The 19,528-nt window shown below is 57.1% G+C and overlaps 1 protein-coding gene across 1 annotated transcript; it reads right to left on the bottom strand.

The window, feature by feature from the left end:
* Positions 1-2,673: 2,673 nt before the first annotated feature.
* Positions 2,674-10,956, bottom strand: AGPAT2 (1-acylglycerol-3-phosphate O-acyltransferase 2; the record flags this gene model as incomplete). The annotated part of the gene is made up of 6 exons (XM_082008885.1): positions 2,674-2,825; positions 3,729-3,801; positions 5,489-5,584; positions 5,788-5,963; positions 6,503-6,636; positions 10,766-10,956. 6 exons carry the CDS (start codon positions 10,954-10,956, stop codon positions 2,674-2,676), a joined length of 822 nt encoding a protein of 273 aa, XP_081865011.1.
* Between the last annotated feature and the right edge of the window lie 8,572 nt (positions 10,957-19,528).

Below are 19,528 nucleotides of genomic sequence, written 5' to 3'. Positions count from 1 at the left end.
CTGAGTCCTGGCACACTCACATTTGCACTGGCACGAGCACTGGCTGTCAGCATAGCCGGTCTCTCCCCAGTCCAACAGCCGCTGCGCATGTACCTACTTTCCCCTCGCTCAAGCCCAAGGACACCGGTACAGCAGAGCAGACCTGACCGACCTGGTACAACACTTTCCTACCTGCCTACAGTGGAGCTGCAGGAGCCACCTGCCACGTGGGCAATGGGGTGCTGCAGGGGCTGTACCAAAATAAAGCCTCCTGCTGTGCACACTGAGGCTGTGGCATCGTTACTGGCTGGGGACCGTTCTTGCTCCAGGGCCCTGCTTTGACACGGGCTCCCATCCACACAGGCAGCACCCTCCTCTTCCCCTGAGACCGCTCGCTGCAGGCATTCGTCCTCCCAGCTCAGGGCAGGCTATGGCTCAGCGCGAGGCTGGGGCACAGATGCACGGCCCTTCTGCCTGGAGGACATGGGGTGAGGACAAGGACCTGCCCTTCCCCCTTGATCACCAAACCCAGCCCCTGCAGGAGCTGGCGGGTCAGCACCCTTCTTCCTCCCACAGCAGCCCCCCTCCCTCAGCTCCCACACAAGACCAGGAGTCTCCTTTATTTAAATAACCAAAGGTGTACTTTTTTTTTTTTTTTAAAAGCATGTAACATTATTCTCAACCCAATTAAAAGTGAACAGCAGACAACTGCACAGAGGCACCGCTCCCTCCTCCCAGGCAAGGGTGCTGCAGGAGTCACCCTGTGGATCTGGTTACCCCCCCAGGAGCTCTTCTGGGCCCCTCCTGGGTTTAACCTCCATGACAGCCCTTTATCTGCCACTCTGACAAAGTGCTGGTTCAGTTCCCATCCTCCCACCCCAACCCATCCCACAGTGGGTCTGACCCCTGAGTCTGTACTGTAAGGCCCCTCCGATAAAGCCCCCGGCCCCCACCAGCTCCAGCTCAGCTCGAGGGCTCACTCCCTTGGGGACCACCGGCTCTACCAGAACTCCCTGTCCCACTTGGGACTCAAACCACAAAATGCCATATGACCACAATTCCACCAATGCAGCCCCAGACAGGCTGCAAAAGCCAGCTGTGGTGGTTACCCAAGTAGCACCAGGCAGCTTATCTCAAGGTTATACACCCTGCACCATGAACAAGAAAGCTAAAACCTCCCTAAACTCAAGTTAGCATTGAAGGTTACCCCCTGGACCCATGGACCTGACCCAGCCTTGCTCTTCAGAGGGCATCAATGCTTCCACAGCTCCCAGCGAGGGACCCAGGAGCCCTGCTGGGGCATCACTCCAAAGCACAGGGGAAACCCCTTTATCTGAAGGGGGGAAGGAGCCCCTGTCCCCCAAAGGGAGAGCTGAAGCCTTCTGAGCCCCATCACACTTGCAGCTCACCCACCCTGCAGGAGCTTTACAAGCCTTGCAGCGCAGCAGCTCCAGAGATCTGCACGGAGACACGCGGGACAGGCACCATCTTTCGGCCGCTGCTGACCATGACAAGTGGCAAAAGGAGCATGACAGAGCCCTTTGCATCTGCACCAAGTACCGCAGGCACCGAGATGCCTGCTGCAAGAGGGCTGAGCCACCAGCACAGCAGGGAGTTGGCAGCACAGTTCCCAACACAAAAGAAGCTCTGAGCCAACCCAGGTGCATGTCACGCATGGCGTCCAGAGGTGTGCCACAAACAAGTCACAGGTGAGGACCGGCTCGCCCAGGACTCTGACAGATCTGCAGCTTTAAAATCAAGCTGGTGGTAGGAACAAGTGTGGGGTTTCCTTCAGAAGATGACTAAACCGGCAAGGCTGGACAGCATTCAGCTAAACTCCACCCAGACTATACATGCTGGCTGGGTCAGGCTGCAGCTTCCCTCTCTGCTGCTGCACCGCTCAATGAGCAAGGGCACATGTTCAGACGAGGCAATCAACCCAAAGAGATGCGGTAAGGCTGACCAGCCGCACACATTCCCCTTTGCAGCCCAGCTGAGGTTCTTGGCCCTAGGTGCTTCCTTCAGAAGGGAAAGGCTTGGCTCAGGAGTACTGTGGCAATGCAAAGCCCCAGCACAACATGCTGCTGTGACAAAAGGACATGTCTCAAGGAGACCGGCCCTGCCCCAGAGACACCCATGAGCTCTACGGTGCCAGATGGCAGTGCTCTAGGCTGCCCAGGGAGGACGCTGCGCTCCCAGTGCTGCTGAAGAGCCAGAGTCTGGATTTTCACCTAATTCTCAGCCCTGTTTGAACAGCATCAAGGATGCGCAGATACGAACTGCTGCCTGGTGGTTTCCATCTGGGACAGGCCAGCACTAGCTGAGCTTGCAGGAACATGGGTGCAGGGACACTGACATGAGGCAGAGCCCAGCCTCCAGCCAGGTTTTCACTGTCGCCCCACACCAGCTGCCTGAGCTGGGGGAACTCACCTCTCTGGTTATTGAGCCCTTTGGTAGCACAAGTTTGATGCCTGAGAAATTCAGAAAAAGGAGATGTTTCATTGCGAGATAACGAACCCATAAGAGAAATCCATTTAACGGGGAACCTCAGTGCTGGCTTGACACCCCATGTGTGCCAGTCTGTGGTGTTCCCAGAGTTAGAAGTCACTGCAGAGGAAGAGAAGTTCCTTCAATATTTGGCAACAGAGAGGTCCCTTCAGCCACCACCACACAGTGAAGCCACTGGAGAAGCATCTAGGATGAGTCTTTTGCCTCGCTTGGACGGCCAGACAGCCTGAAGAGGGTCTCCCTCATGGTGTGAAAGCATCTGTCAGTGAGGTCAGAGACATCGTCTGATGTCAGGCCTTTGGTCTGTATTGGAGGCAGAACCTCAACCTTGATTTTGCCTGGGAATAAGAGAAGAGCCTATGAGAAACCCACACACTCCAGGAGCACCATTCTCTGCCCTCCCAGGGCCCCCACTCCCCCTGCCCTGGACACCCCCGGCACAGCCCTCATCCCCTCACAGGGATCCATCCCCCCCTCAGGCATCGGTCCCTGGAGTGCGGGCAGAGGCTGCACTGGTCTTGGGGGGTCAGAGATTGCTCTGGGGATTAGACGCTGCCCTCTAACAGCTGCACCAAGCAGAGTATTTCCCTTGTGCCCCAAACTGACACCCCAGCCAGAGCTTGCCCCAGCTAAGGCTGCTCTGCCTTCACCTGCCAGCCAAGAGGGCAGGGGGAGGCCCAGGGCCACGGACCCCCTCAGCTCCAGGGCCACGCCGGGCACAGCCTGCACCAGGTGCTCCCTCATCTGCTGCTGTCCAACCCTCCTACCTTTGGCTGGCTCCAGCCATCCAGGCAGTGAGAGTTACTGCTCCAAGTCGACTGAAAACCAACTTTCTGCCCAGCACTTGTACTGACAGACTTCAGAGCTTTGATGTAACCAGCTTCCTCGGTTTGCATGCAGAGAGGTCCCTGCTTTGCAAGGCTCAGGAGGCAGAGCACACTTGCTTCTTCCCCCAAGCCCTCACCAAATGACTTGGGCTGTGCCAGTTATGAGAAGGAGAGGTGTTGTCCAATTCTTAATGAAAACATCCCTCACCGTATTTAATTACATTCTTTCCTGAGTTAACCCAGCCCAGGCTCTGGTGCCAAGTGCTTTGAACTGACTCCACACATCTCCCAGAGGGACTCCGCCTGTTCACCCCAGCTCTGCTTCCACACCCTTGCGAACCAGATCTCCACACAGGTATGGATCAACCCTATCTCGGAGTGACCTTCTGTGAAGACCTTCAGGCTCTTTGGTACCTGATGTAAATAGATTCTTCTTTGGGTTATAGAAGGTGGTGAAGGAGGAATACACCACAGGGATCACTGGGACCTCGGGGAAGAAGAGGAAAAAGAGGAGTTACTTGCACTGCAGCAGCTCAGGGCAGGCCAGATCAGCAGCAAATCCCATGCAGCAGGGCTGACCTGGCCCAGCTCTCAGACACACCAGGCATGCAGTCCCACAAAGCACAACCCAATTCCAAAGGCTGGGACAGTCAGGAGTCAAATGGGATCAAAACCACTCCCCAGCAACTCAAGGCACAGGGACATTCAAGGCACTAGGGCCAAGTTATACTTCAGCCTCAGGTCAGCACTGGCTCTCAGGGCTCCTCATCCCAATCCAGGCATCAAAACTGACGTATTTTCTGACCTGCAAACATTGGAGGATCTTGGTTTTGACAGGCCTTGCCATGCTGTACAAGTACAAGGCAGGCCAGAAGCTGAGGGCACACCAGCTAAGAAAAAGAGTCACCAGTAGCAATCAATTGCTCCGAGGGATGCTTCGGACAGGCAGAGACACAGCCAGGAGGGCAGGCACAGAGCATTATTTCAGAGAGCATTATGCTGACACAATCTACAACTCCAGGGGAGCATTAGCAGCGGTGGGTACCATTTCCACCATCATTCTTTCCTTCCAGCAGCTGCCAGCTCCTGCCTTGGTTGCATCACTCTGGCAGGAATGGAGATGGTACACCCTGGGTTTGGCCAATCAAACCCAGCAAGAGATTTGGCTCTTCTCCAGGATCCCTGCCGTAACACCTCTTTTAGTGAAAAGAGTTTCCCCTTAGGCCTTGAGTCATCCCAGTCCTGAAATGTGAGGCAGAGCATGCATGGGAAGGCAAGCACCCATCTCCTCCCAGCCACCTCTCAGGTGGCTAGTGCCCAGCACCCCGGAGCTGAGCAGGGTGGCCCAGCTTCCAGCAACCGCCTGGGCCCAGGCGGCACAGCCAGGTCTTCAGCGTCCCTGGCACACCGCCCCAGAGCTCTGCCCAGGCAAGAACCACCGCTCCTTCAGGAGCACTGACAGCTCTAGCTGTCCAAAGCCAAGGAGCTGTTTGTCTGCTCCTCCACTAACTGCTCATGGATCTTGTCACTTTTGGAGAGAGAAGGCATTTAAGACATACCAAGAAGTGCCATATGGCTGTCTGGAAGGGAGCAGCTATTTCCACAAGCCCAGACGTTGCTCTAAAGCACCAGCATTAACAATTCTGAAACAATACACTACTGCAACCTGGGGGATTGAGAAATACGTCAACAGCTTTGGGATTCCCCAGGCAAGCTCAGAAAGTGCAGCACCCGCTGGGCTCCCTGCCAGAAGCAGGCTCTGTGCTGCAGCCGTGCTCCCAGGAGCAGGGCACAGACACTGTGCCACCACGCTGCCAGGCAGCTGCCTGCAAAGCCTAGAGCTAGGGGGTCAGGTACGCCTGTCCCAAGCCCTGTCCTCCAGAAGGGACACTGGGAATGCAGTGCTGGGGCAGTCAGGAGAGAGGACAAGGCAGCTTCTCCACTCTCTGCAGCCACCCGTCCACAGGAGTCAAGTCACTCCTGCAGGGGATGGAAAAGGCTCTCAGCTCCTGCTGGGTAGCACTTATGACACCTGACAGTGGTTTGGCTGAGCTCAGCTGTGACGCAAGAACACAGCTCACGTGAGAGCAAATAAACCATACCACTGCATGACCAGTCTGCAATGCCACTGCAAAAGCATTTAGAGTCCCCGTGCAGGAGCAAAGCGCTGTTACCTGTGCCTGGACAGCAAGGTGAAATGCTCCTTTCTTGAATGGCAGCAAGTCCCCAGTGCAGTTCCTCGTGCCCTCTGGGTATACCCACACCTTCACCTGCACATGGCGAGATAAGGCTCTGCTCCAGCAATCCACTTCCAGTGCTCCCTTCCTGCTGGCCAAGCCACCAGCCAGCCTTGCCAAGAGCTGCACGTGACTGTAACTCCAGGGGAGCCAGCACCAGGAGTTCCACATCCCCCCATGTCAGCCCAGGATGCCCAGGCACATGCCACCCCACCGAGCACCACATTCACACTCACGTTGTCAGTTGCCATAGTCTTGGCCACCTCCGCCATCACCATCTTGGCGCTGGTGGTGCTCTTCCTGTTGATGAAGATGACACCGCCGAGGTAGATGATGAGCCCCACAGTGCCGGCATACATCAGCTCCTTCTTGCCCACCTGGACACAGTCGTCAGGTAGGACCTCCATCAGCCCTAACGTGATGGCAGAGGGTGAGACCCAGCAGCCACCCCCCCAACTGTCTCTCTTGTCCCTTGAGAGTGCAATCTGAGGTGTGGAGGGGAGTACCAGGGACAGGCCAGTGCCTCCTTTCTCTGCAGGCTTCTGCTGCCATCAACAGAGTGGAGGGAGACCGGCACACAGCAGAATTACAGGGGCAGGGTGGCTGCAAGACCCCTCAATAGGCAGCTCGCTCCTTGGCCCAGGGTGCCCGGCAGGGCTGCCCAGCGCAACGACACGTGTGCCAGGCTGGCCAGGCTATCAGCGAGGCAGGGCTGCAACGGGAGCTGAGAAGCACCCGAAGCTGAGCAGTACCTGGGGTGCTGCATGGGGGTGTGATTGCGCAGAGCGAGGGGAGACCCTTCCTGCAGCCAGCACTGCTAGAGAAAGCTGGATCAGTTGGCTCGGTAGCGCAGACCGGCTGGGGCAGGGGGCTGCTTGGCCAGGACATGCAAGCAGGATTTCTCTGACAATGAGCAAGAGAACTGGTCCCTCCCTACCAGCAGCTCCTTACCCATCATGTCGAGGATGCTCTGGTGGTTGGACACAATGATAGCAGGGCCCTCCACCTCAAAGTTCTCCAGTCCCTTCACCTCAAACCTCAGACCAAAGAAATACTTGAAGGTCTTGACCACAGTTTTGATGATCCTGCAGAAGAGAAGAGCAGTCAGGCAGCAGCAGGGTGTGGAGGTGACAGGGTCTGCTATACGCAGGGTGTGTGGCAGGAGACAAGAGCAGTTTCGTCTGGACAGAGAGCTTCCAGTCTCATTTGCCCTGTGGTCCACCCAGGTGTCTGTCCTGCGTGGTTCCACATGCTCAAGGTGCTTCAGCTGCCTGCTAAGCCCTGTCTGCTCCCAGTGTGGGAATTTTACTGGAAGCCTGGGAGAAGCTGACTGTAACTTTGAAGCCAGTACAGGCAGACTCAATGGTCCATGCTTCCTTCAAGCTGACAGCCTCAGCTCACAACCCAGCTCTCTATGAGCTCTTTGGAAGAGGCAAGTCCAGCCTAGCACAGCTGCAAGAGCCCTGCAAACAGAGGGCAAACTGGAATCCCTCCAAAGTCCAGGAGGGAGAGACGCTGGTTTCATCACTGGATCAAGGACCACTCCTCCTGCTGCGAGTCCTATCCACTTAGTGCTGTTTGTTCCCTCCTGTGCCGAGGCTGTAGCCCGCTCCAGTGCTACCAATGCTTTCCTCCGGCAATCAGCAGAGCCCCACAGGTTGTTCCCGCAGGTCTCCTAGGAGCTGCCACTCCCCAGCACATGGGTATTAGCCTGCACACCCATCACCCAAGGAAGGCTCTGCCAATTCTGTTCCTTGCAGTCCTGGAAGATGCGGCTTAACGATACCAAACAAACATGGGGTGTCATTACCCCACAGGAGTGCAAGAAAGGAGGAGAATGAAGGTGGGAAACACTTTCCTGTACAACACAAGGATGCGAGCAGCAAACAGGATGCTCCCCACGCAGCTTGGCAGAGGCTAGGTGCCCCCGGCAAACCCATCTTCAAGCAAATAGCTTTTGCCTGTCAGTTCACTTCCCCAGTGGATCTACAGGTCTGTCCACAGAGCTCCCAGCTTTCTTCCTCTGCACCCAAGGGCTGGGGGCCCAGCTGGCAGGAGACACCAGCAGCTCCGCTCATCCCTGCCAACGCATCGAGCAGGCTGCCATGCCCTTGCTGAGCCCACATCCAGCCCAGGCTCGCCGGCTGAGAGCCTGCCAGCCCATGGGAGCAGGGCCCATCTACACCACCCCCAAACAGGTGGGAGCTGGGGACCCTCCAACTCGGCCAAAGGACGCAGCCAGAAGCTGGCAGCGCACAGCGGCTATTTTGGGCAGAGGAGCAGCCATTTGCCAGGACAGGAGGCAGAGGAGCTTGCACATGAACAAAAAGCTCCCAGAAGCAGCCACCAGCTCTGCTCTCCCTGTAGAGCAGATTCAGGAGCTGACCAGGCCTCCAGCAAGCATCTGGATGCCCTGCCTCAGGGCCCACCTTCTCCCTGGCAGACAAGAGATGGAGATTTCCTCCCTGCAGAAGGAGACCGAGGAACAGTGTCAGCTTCTTCCCCACCCCAGGGTCCAGCTGGAAAGCTGCACAGCACCATCAGCCCAGGAAGCATCCCTGTCACCCAGGACAGGAAGTGATCACCCGGCCAACGTCTCATCCTGGCCTGGCAGCAGCTCCCAGCATCTGCTCTCCAAAAGCATCCCCACCACTGCCATCAGCTCTTCAACCACACGCCTCCGTCAACATGACTTTCCACAGCTTGCTCCTGCCCACAGTGGGGTTCATATCTTCATGGGGTGCCCTGCCATGCAGGCCACCCAGGAACTGGATTTGACGCTGGAGTTCAGGCCAGGCCAATGCCCACAGGTGACCGAGCTGAGTGACACCACTGCTATCAGTCCCTGTCCTTCAAACTTGCTGCAAAGGTTAGAACTGCACCCAGGGAACGGACACAGGGAGGTACACAGGCTGCAGAGCTCCTGAGCACCACGGGGCTGCACCAAGGTTACGTGAGTGCAGCCCAGGTGAGGAGAGGCTGGGTGACACGAATTGGTGAGGTCATGGTGGATGCCATGCCACCAGACTGACCTAAATCCCACTTCTCCTCCCTTCTGACTGCCAACCAAAAGAAGAGGTCACTGCTCTGGAAGTCACACTGCTCAGTAGCTGCTGGGAGAGGCTGGTTACACATTACTCAAGAGCAACCATCCAACTTCCTCCTGCCAGTAAGGAGCCAGCGTTTCCTTGCACAAGATGTGGCCTGAGCCTCTGAAAGAGGCAAAGGGGCAGAGCTCAGAGCAAGCTAAGAACCAGGTGACCAGCAACCCTCCTGAGCTGGCCACGTCATCCATGGGGTTAAGCAGATGGGTCCCACTCCCCTCCCACCCTGCAAGCAGCTTCTCTGCTGGTAGGAGTGATCTTGACTTTGTGCACTCACAGCTGCAGAGAGCTGTAAATCTGATGCACTTATTGCCACACACAAGGAAAGAATAGAAAAGTGAGAGGGAACGTGCTTTTTCAGTGCATCCGTAACAGCCTGAGTCTGAGATCCAGCAGGCCCAGCTTCACATGCTCTGCTCTGCAGTCTGTGACAGAGGCCTTTTTAGGCTCCTCCGATTTTCAAGGATTAATGAAGTGTGCTTACCAGATTGGAAACTCTTGCAACAGGTTTCACCGCTAGATAAACAGCTCTATCTCTATCAGACACAAAGGGCAACCTCTTCCAAGTCACACCAGCTTGGCACTGGTGCCAGGAGCACAGCAAGGACGGGGTGTTCTGCGCTGGGCAGCAGCACTGTTATCGCTGTCTGTCCACCAGCACATGCTCTGCTCCAACCTGCTTCCCCGAGCTGGAGCAAGCAGACTGGGATGTTGTAGAAGTAAGAAGCTTGCCGGATCACCTCAGCCACAGACCTCCCAGGGGCTGGGATACATGACCAGCATCATCAGCCAGTGCCAGCAGATGGAAACGAAGGGCTTAAGTTACAGGAAAAGGGCGGTTCTGGCCAAAATTCAGCTCCGAGTTTCAACATGAGGACTCGTCCAGTGCAAGGAGTTCTTGTTCCCAAAGAGTTCCTTTAAGTTTACAGAAGGTTTAAAAAGTTTTAGGGGCAGGGGGAAAAAAAAAAAAAAAGAAAAAAAAAAAGACTGTCTCCATAACTGACATCATAAATTCTGCAAAGCTGGTTGTGCACTGGAAAGCTGCTCCGGAATGAGTCAAGACAACCAAAGCTGGAGACGGAGCTAGGCTGGAGATCCCAGAGCAGACTGCTGTTTCCAGTGTCCAGGGCCACGTTACCAGAGCGGATCGCAGACCATCGGCTCAGGCGGGCAGGGCTGAGCCCACAAGGAAGCACGTTGGTGCCCAGAGCCCGCTCGCTCCGCCCTGAGCCCTGCTTGCGAGAGCCGCACCACAAAGCGAAGTCCAGCTCCACCAGCTGAGACGCTGCCCAACCTTTGATCCAAGAGGATGTATTAAGGCAACAGGGCTCCGCTTTACACCCCCACCCATATAACACGGCCTGGACACAGATGTTTAGAGTAGGTAAAAAGCTGCCAAGCGGAGAGCAAAGCAAGGAGCCCAAGTTCTCCTGTGCTGCCCGCAGAAGTGCCAGCTCTGCCCTTAAACTGTGCCTTCGCGCGTAGAGGAGCTGCTCTTCTCCAGCAGCAGCCGTGGCCCCAGCGCCCCGTCAGAGGACACACGGCGAGGCCTGACAGCGCCGCACGTGCCCCAGGCGGCTGCATGGCCGCTGTGCTCCCTGTGCCGGGCCGAGGGCAGCATATTAAACACCGTCTGCCAGCAGGCAGCCCTCCTGGCACAGCCTCCGCTCCTGCGGGGGGAAAAAGCCCCAAACACCGCTGTCACATAGCTTTCCCCAAAAGCTGTGCAGCACCTGGAGCACGGCTGCTTGCCGGCACCCTCACACCTTCCAGGCCCCTCCGAAGGGCGCTCATCCCCACATGGGGCTCTCTGAAGGCGAGGGCGCAGCTACGGGCCCGAGCAGCCCCTCACCGCAGCCCCAGTCCCCGCCATGAGCCAAGAGGCAACCCCCCTGCTACCTGGGCAGCCAGCCAGGGGTCTGCTGTCACAGACCCGAGGTAAAGGAGGTCCCCATCATCCCCCCAGAGGCCCCCAGGCAGCGGCTGGGCCTGAAACTGATCTCCCCAGTTTGCGTTTCACCTGCCCGCACCTTGGCCCTGCCACTGCACCGTCCCCCCGTTCCGGGGGGCTGGCTCGCCCCCACCTCGCCTCGGGGCACCCCCCACTCGCCTCATGTTCTTGACGGTGCGGCCGCCGTTGACGAGGAGGCAGACGGGCGCCGTCAGCGCCGAGCAGACGATGCACAGCAGGTAGTAGAAGCCGATGCGCAGCACGAAGTTGACGGCCGGGCTGAGCTCCATCAAGACGTGGAGCAGGAGCAGCAGCACCGCCGCGCCCCACAGCAACCACCCCAGCGCCATCGCCGCCGCCTGACCCGCACAGCCCGGCCGAGCCGCCGCTGCCGCCTCCGCCGCCGCGCCGAGCGGCGTGGGCTGCCCCCGCCTTATGTGGGCGGCGCGGACGGCCCGGCCCGGCCCGCCCCGCCCGCCGCTCCCCTCAGCCGGGGCGGGACGGTCCCCTCGGGGCACGGCGGGAGGACCGTGGGGTCCCTCATGGGGACCTGTGGGGGGCTTGGGGGTCCCCTCATGGCGTGGTGAGGAGCCCTGTGTGGTCTTTGGGTCCGTCATGGTGCCACGTTGATGTTTTGGCTCCCTTCGTGGTGCCGTGTGAGGGCTTTTGGGGCCCCCTCACGGTGCCGTGGGGGTCTTCGGGTCCCTTCCTGGTATGGCGTGGGAGTTTCAGGTCCCCTCCTGGTCCCATGTGGGGTCTTTTGGTCCCTCATGTCATGGTGAGGAGGGCTTTGGGTCCTTTCATGGCACCATGTGGGGTCTTTGGGTCCCTCCTGCCATGGTGTGGGGTCTTTCGGGTCTGTCACAAAAATTAGCAACTGACTGAGGTCACTATGGGCCAGTTGCGAATTTTTGTGACAGGTTCTTGCTCACCACATCTCCCTGCCCATCATCTCGCCCACATTCTCTGCTAGTGCTTGATGCTGGTTTTCCACCAGCACAAATGTGCTGAGTGGGATGGAGCTTTCCCCGCTGGCACTGGGGTTAGGTCAGGATCAGGCCCAACGGCTTTGTGGGTGCGAAGCTGGCAAGGGAGATGAAAGCGTGTCTGCTGGAACTGACACAAACTGTTTCACTTGCCCCAGCAGGTTTTGCAACACTTTTTATAGCAAAACCCCAGTCCCGTGGGTGGTGGTGACTTCACCGGGGTAAGATGTGACCCTGGTGCTGTGGTCCCAGGCATCCTCTTGGCATCTGCAGCTTTGCAGCTCCTGGAAAACACGAGGAAAAATGATTGTCCCTTTCCAAATAATCCTTGTTCCCTGTCTCTCCCGAGTCTCAACAACAGAGGGAGTGAGCTGTTCCCAAATGAGCTTCCCCAAAACGGAGGGGAGCTCGTTGTGTTTTCACTGCCCCTCAGCAGCTTTAACGCTTGAAGCAGGAGACAAGCTCCTTCTCTCTGCGGGAGAGCTCAAGGCCGGCACTCCCTACAGCTGCCAGGCAATGACATCTCAGAGCTGGTCTCATGATTCCTGCTAATACCACAAAAAACCCTTATTGTATTAGCATCTCAACACAGCATTAGATTAATCCCTCCAGCCCACATCGTACAGGCTGTTCGGAGAACCTTGCTCCAGCACCGTGCCGGCCAACATATGCCTGGGAAGTCACCGAGACCTTTTGAGCTGAACATACGCTGGCCCGGAGCAATTCTGCATTATCCTCCTGACTTTCACTTTTGTTGACACGGGAAGAAAGTCGCTGGCGATCTGTCACTGAGGCATCGGTGAGCTGATCTGTTCAACTCACAAACGCCGCTTGACAAGAGGGAACTGAAATGCAAATTCCAGCACGGCCGTGGCGCCGATGGCAAACGGCATTAGCAGATCCGGCACAGTGGGGATGGCAGTCGCGCGTTTGCTTCACGTGTGGGCTCCTAAAGGAGCTCGGCTGCAATTGCCTTCTCCCCACGCTCTCCGACAGATTATCTGGAATAATGCAAATGAAATGTTTCATATTAGTCTGGAGCTCAAGGAAGGGGAGTGATTTCTGATGCCAGATTAGAAGCCAGACATGGGCCTGCCTGCTAGCGAGCAGAGCTGTCACATGGAGTTATTTTATAAGGCGGGCGGTTATGCTGCCAGATGACGACAGCCTGTGCATTAACATTACCATAACAAACTGCCTGATGGAAAAGGGCCCACGAGCTTCAGTGCGCTGCATAACGCAACAGGGATCACGTCATCACCCCTGAAACACATCCGTTTTTGGGTAGAGGAAAGGCAACTTCCTCTCCGCCCTCCCCAGCTCCAGCAGCCAGAACGAAGCAGTTTCAAATTCTTTTTAAAAAAACCCAGCTTACTAGGTTGTGCTGCACATTTTGCATATTTAAAATACCGACTGAATTATTTAGACGCGTTGCAAGTGTACCCTGCAGGTAGCCTAGCTGAGCGGGGTCCCGAAACACTGGCAGGAGCAAGCACCCAGCCAGCGCCAAGCAGGCAGTAAATTCTCTGTGGCAGGTGCTGCCTGTTGAGGGTGCGTGTGGCACCCAGTGCCTCCCAGCACCCTCAGCAGAGACCTCAAAAAGCTGCCTCTGGTAAGAGCGCTAACAGCAAAGCGTGGTGAGCAGAAGGGTCCACACAGCACCACTGATGGTGGGATTTCTGTGGCTGGGTCCATGAAAAACCATAAAGCCGAGCGCGTTACCCTTGGCCTTAGTTTTCTGATGTCTTATAATAATCTGGCTCTGGTTTTTATCTTTTATTTGTCTTAATTTATTGCTTCCCTTGGAAACAACATATGACCTCACTTTCGATGACTAGCTTCTGACTGGAAAAGAAATGGAGCCAGGGAGAACATCTCCCATGCATGCGGGGAGAAGGGTGAGCGGAGAAGGGAAGAGAGGGAGAGCGCTCAGTGGGGTAGGAAGGAGCGACGTGCCCATCACCTGGCGTCGGCGTGCAGGGCTGAGCAGGTCGCAGAGCGGGGGGAGGACGCCCCGGGAGCCGCAGGCTGTGCTGAAGGAGGGCTGGGTCTGTCTGCAGAGCGGCGCCTCGCTCCCCGCTGCCTCACCATGCGTCTGCCCTTGACTTCCCGCGGCGTCTTTGGCAGCTCTGCCTGGCGGCCTGCTTCTCTTCGCCTCCTGCCAAGGCAATGTGTTGAAAGCAGCAGCTGAGTTTGGTGACATTAAAAGCAGGGGGAGGAGGAAGCAACCAGCCAAGCTTCTTTGTACTTGGCCATGTCAAGGCACGCATGTGCCTGGCTCGTGAGCCCTCCCAGGAAGGGCTAATACTACGGGCAGCATGACGCCCGGGGTTGCTCAAGCTCCTAGACAGCAACTCCTGCTGCTGGGTGCTGCAAAGCAGCCTCGTTTGTCAGGGACTTGGGGACAGTAAGGTGGCACACGCATCTGATTTAACTTCTTCCAGAATTCTGTCAGTCCATCCATCCATCCATCCATCCATCCATCCATCCATCTGCTGATCCATCCTCTTCCCTCCTTAGCTGTTTCAACTAGCAGCTGGCTTTGCAAGATGTCTTGGAGCCTGGTGTCACTGAGTGTCATCTCCGTGCAGCTCAGGGCGCACAAAACAGCACAACAGCACAAAACAGATGTAGTTATGCTTCTGTAACTCGCTCCCGCACAGGCAGAGGTATAGGCTGGTAACCTGGACCATCTTCGCACCGGTAAGCAAGGCTGCCCGAAGGGCTGACACCAGTAGGATGGCATCGCTGAAATCTTCTCCTGAAGAAGAGAAGACGGCAAAGAGGTCTGGCCTGGGCTGTGCTGTATCTACTGCTGCGCACAGCAGGGCCTGCTGCAAGCTCCGGGCGAGCCACGGACGGTGGCTAAGAGCAGTTTGTGCAAAGGATGTGTGTGAATCCCGTTTCCATCTCATTTGTTTCAGCTTAAAAGGGTACCAGTGCAGGGGAGATGAAGCCCTTGGGCTGTCCCCCGTGCGGGTGGCATGGAAGCCCACGGCTGAGCCCACGCTTGGACGGACAGAGCTTCGGACTGACCCCCCGCTGCCGCGTTGGCTCCTGCTGCCCCACGGTCACGTTCCCTTTAGTTGCTGTGCTTCTAAGTAATAACAAGTCAGTGCTCTCGTGACAGCAGGGTAAACACTTGGGGAGGAACCGGGCTGTTGACTCAGCGTGGTCTGAATGCGAGCGCTGCAGTCACCTGCAGGGCTACATAGCAATAGGGTTGCACAAAAACCAGAAGCATGAGATTGCTAAACTGCCCTGGTGCTGGGTTCTGCATGCACAGCCTCCACTGGTCACTGGAAAGAGAAAGAGCCTGAGGGAGTTTTCCTCTGGGAACATGCAATTAAGAGAGAAACATATTGCAAAAACACATTCGAGAATCAGAGCCTTCCTTCCTGTAACCTTTACTCACCTACAAATAACTCTATTGAGAAAGTACCTGCATTATCTGCTCTGATGTTCACCCCAGCCAGCTGTGGTTTTGTGGTCCCATTTGGCAGGGCCAGGAGCACTTCGCAGGTTCCAGGCCCCTCGCAGCCCCCGCCAGCCCCACAGAAAACGTCCCTGCGCTCTGCAGGTGCCTCGGGACACCCAGCCCCGCCGCTCCTAACACACCTAATCCCATCTCTCGGCTGTGCTTTTTAAAGATCTGCTTTCTCTGAGCTTGTCTTACCTCTGCCTTGAAAAACTCAACCAATTATTTAAACCCACCTAAGATACAAGGCTGGTTTGGCACGACGCTCGTCCGCACGAGGAACGCCCCACGAGCAGCCCCGCTGGGTGCCAGGGCACTGCTCCCCGGCTGTCAGCGAGGCTGGAGACTGGCGTTTGCAGAGTCAATGTCCCGTCAGTCAAGGGTTACTGCTAGGACTTACACCCCACCATGCCCCCCAGCACTGGCTTATATTTTCTCCCGGCAGACTTTGCCAAAAACAGGAGGCAGCAAAAATGTGAGGCTGCAAGATCTTACTGTTGCGTTTGCATTTGTACACCCAGGCTGGAAATCTCTGCGTGTTCTCTGCAAGACATCGCACCATCCACCCCAGGCAAGGCTCTGAGTAAAATGAGAGTGTAGCAAGCCTTGGAAACAGCATCTCATCTGGCTCCTCTGGGCCCGAGTAAAATTGGAATGACTTTTTTTTCCCAGTCGCAATAGGATTAAGCTTTTTGCCTAATGTGATGTGTAAATAAAGGAAAACAAGTTGTTTCTAATGGATTTTGTGCAGGTGGAAGGGGTTGGGTGGTTGACCTGGAGACTGACGGAGCAAACAGGGAAGGCAACGCTGTTAGCCGAGGGCTTCTCCTGATGGGCAACCTGGGGCTGAAGAGGGGTTTGCTGCACCTCCCGCGCCAGAGACTCTCGCGTCAGGGAGCCACCAGCCAGCAGCAGCATGACTCGCCCCATCTGGGCTAGATTCAGCTGATGGTGCTGAGCTCTGTGCGTGTGAGTTTTTTCAGGGCTGTGACTCTGTCGAGTGCTAACAGCCAGCGTGTGCCTGAGCGTGCCTGCTGCGGGCACCACCGGTGCAACCTGCTTCTGCGATGGCAATCTCCTCATCCTCTCCTCTCCTGCTCCCTTTGATCCCATTGCTGCGGACGTGTAGCTGTAATTACAGCAAAGAGGAAGATCCCGTTTCCCCAGAGAGCTGCAGTAATTACCACTGCGCCGTGGCCCGTGAGAGCCGGAGCAGCGGGAGACTGGGGCTCAGGGAGCCGTGGCGAGATGTGCCCCAGAGAGGAAAGGGAAGCTGATCTCCGCTGGGATCTCCATCCCCTCCTCCGAAACGGCATTTCCCTTACCCTGAAGCATCACTTGGTACCTGCTCGGTGCAGGCCCTCTTAGCAGGAGCCGAGCTCTCTCCCCGTGCTCCCTCCAGTATGCAGGCAGCGGGCAGCATGCGGAGCGGGGCGTTCCCGGGTTGCCAGACCTGCCGGCGCGGTGCCGCAGGGCGTGCCAGCGCCCCGGGATGCAGCGGTACTAAAGAGCCTTCGGGCTAAGTCTGCAAGTGCAATTAAACATCAGGTCAGCTTCTGCATCATGAGGCCATTGCCCAAGTTATGCTCAGCCCACGTGGGAGCCCGTGGCACCTCCACAGCCCGAGCTTGCCCCGGGGCCACTGGTCGCTCTGCCTGCAACACACACCGCTCGCGTGCCGAGGGCGGCCAGGACCAGCACCTCTCACTTTTGAAGGTGAGCCCGTCTTGCTCCTGAGCACATCTCCAGCCCCCTTCTCCGGCTCTCCAAGGGAAAATGAGCTCCAGCACCTGCACTGACACTTGCTGGGGCTGAGCACAGGAGCTGCTTGGAGAAGAAAAATGGGTGTTGCTGCCGCAGAGCGATGGAAATGTACTGGCAGGGTTGGTTGGGGCAGGGCGGGAGGGAGTGGTGCAGCCTCAGGTACTTCCAGCACAAAGACCGTTTCTCTTGCAAACAACTCCAGTCTTGCCACAGGAATGAACTCCCACCTTGCCTGGAGCAGCAGCACCACGGGCTGAGCCACCGGGCCGGGACTGAGCTCAAACGTGGGGCCGGATCGCTGAGCGAGCTGCTGGGACCTGCTGCACCACTGCCAGGTGGCAACTGGATTTAGCAGAAGCACAACATGAAACCAGTGCTTGGCGCTTTGGGCGTATGAAATCAGTACCCAGTTTTTCCTGGGGTAGTTGTGTGGGAACAGAGGGTCTGGGCTATTTTCGGGTGCCAGGTAGGATGCTGGGGTTTCTGGAATCGGATGCCACAAGCTCGCCAGCTGGACCCCTCTCATAGCACAGCCCGGCCGGGGCTGCCAGGGTGTTGCAACTGGCTCAGGATCTCCTCCAAGTGCCAGAGTCCAGCACAAGGTGAATTATTTTCCTGGCAGGCCTCCCTGGCCGCTGGAAATAAAACATGCACAACTCAGCGGGCTAAAATCCACACGGGGAATATGTCTTCATGAAACAAACAGTTTCTCTCTCTCTGTTTCCCCTGTTATTGATTAATGCCTCTTAATGACTCCGGCTAAAAAAATCTTGTAGTTGCTGCCTGTCACGGAAGATCAATGGAGCAGCATTAGTGAGAGATACAGAGGCAAACTGTCCCGGGCGAGTTCTCTGCAAAAGCCATCTCTGGGAGCAGCACCGCTGCCTGCTCAATCAATAGTTCATCATGACCTCTCCCTCTCGCTTGCTTTTATTCCCCTTGAGCTAGCTGGGCAGCAAAGGCTGCTCCAAGCTTTCACAAGGACTAGATTATAACTATCCCGATTGATCTGATATGTAAAGAATAAAGGGGCCTCTTAAGCCAGCTGTCTGCCTTGGAAAAACTCAAGTGGCTGCGCAGACAGGGTCAGACCCTCATTAATTCCTGGATGCTCGGGACCCCGCTCACGCGACGCGTGAAACCTGTGCCGCAGCACTGGAGGGAGTCAATTAGTCATGACAAATCCCATCCAACTTGCCCCCGGAGCTTTCCCAGTCTGTGCTGCCGGGGCCTTTTCATGAGTCCATCACCATCAGAGCCACCAAGCCCTGTCCCTCCCAGCTCCCTTTGTGTGATACCTCCTCGTTTCTCCAATTTCCCTTTCTCCAGAAATCGCGGTGCACAGTGTGTGGGGAGGAGGGGGAAGCCCTTTGCTGCTTCCCGCATGCCGACCACCAGCCCGTGCCATAGGAGGCCGTGGCGAGCAGGCATGCGTCCCAGGTGAAGCGTGGCCGTGCGTGGGGTCCTGGGCAGAGGAGGTGAGGAGGGGTCGTCTTTGCTCAGGCAGCCGCTGCCTTCTTGAAAACCCTTCATCTTTTACACATCAAGCCTCCGAACTGGAGCCTCTTTTACACATCAAGCCTCCGAATTGGAGCCTCTCTCCTGCAGCCACCTGAGGTTAATAAACAGGGAGCACATGGAAGATGAAGCCTGACTTGAAAACTCAGGAGCTGTGTGTGTTTCCTCCCAGCACAGCACCACTTAGAGACGCTGCGGTATCTCACGGCTCAGGCGGGCAAGTCCAGGCTGCACCTCCAGATAAAATTTGCTTCCTGCAGCCGTGTTGTACCGATGCCGTGGGTTACTCGATGTGGTTCTGAAGTCGGCTGGGAGATGCCCGACCCCTCGTTAACACATCGTCACGCTGGGCACGACCCTAGGAGGCTGCAGGCATGTCTGTGAGCATCTTAACGGCACTCGCAGGGTGAGAGACCGGCAGCCTTTGCCTGGCCTGTGCTGCGCTGCCCTGCCAACCGGCTCGTGTTTGCAGGGGAGAGGAGCGCTGAAGGGCTGCGAGCCCGCGGGCGTTTGCATGCTGTCCCTCTCTGAGCACACTGGCCCGTGCGCGTCCGCACACCGCGGCCGGGGCTGCTCACCCTGCCTGCACACCTCCGTCTCCTCCGTGGCCAGCGGAGCCCCATGCCTGCTTCCAAGGAACAGCCCCCCGGCCAAGCCTGACGTTGGGAGCCAAGTGCCCAAGGAGAAAGCCCACGGGAGGGCCTGGCTCAGGGTGGGGAGCTGCGAGGAGGGGCAGGGGGCTGGCAGGGGCTGTCTGTGGGCACTGGCGAGGGAGGAATCCCTTGGGTTGTGTCTCCTAGTGCGAGGCCTGACGATGAATAACTCCATCACCTGCTGAGCCTGTGCAGGGATCTGCTTGCTCAGCCTCTTGTCTGTGCTCCTTTGCAAGCTCCTTTTCCTCCTCGGCTGGGAAGAGCCCGCGGTTGGCACATGACAGAAATCCTAATAAGAGTGGCTCCCCTTCCAGAGCCGCTGGGCTGGCAGAGCCGCAGGGCTCCCGGCCACAGCCACCACCCTTTGCCTTCAAACCCAGTGCTGCCTGCAGCGGAGCTCTTGGGCTGCCCCTCTTCCACCCCATGGTCCAGCGCCAGGGCTCTTGGGTGAGGGGCAGGGGTGTCCTGGGGGTGTCCCCAGCCCAGGGGGGCTGGTGGTGAATGGAAGGCAAGACCCCCAAAC

Source organism: Phaethon aethereus (assembly GCF_964289735.1).
Source record: "Phaethon aethereus genome assembly, chromosome: 20".
Classification (NCBI taxonomy): domain Eukaryota; kingdom Metazoa; phylum Chordata; class Aves; order Phaethontiformes; family Phaethontidae; genus Phaethon; species Phaethon aethereus.
Note: the sequence above shows the minus strand (reverse complement) of the source record. Positions and strands in the feature narration are given on the sequence as shown.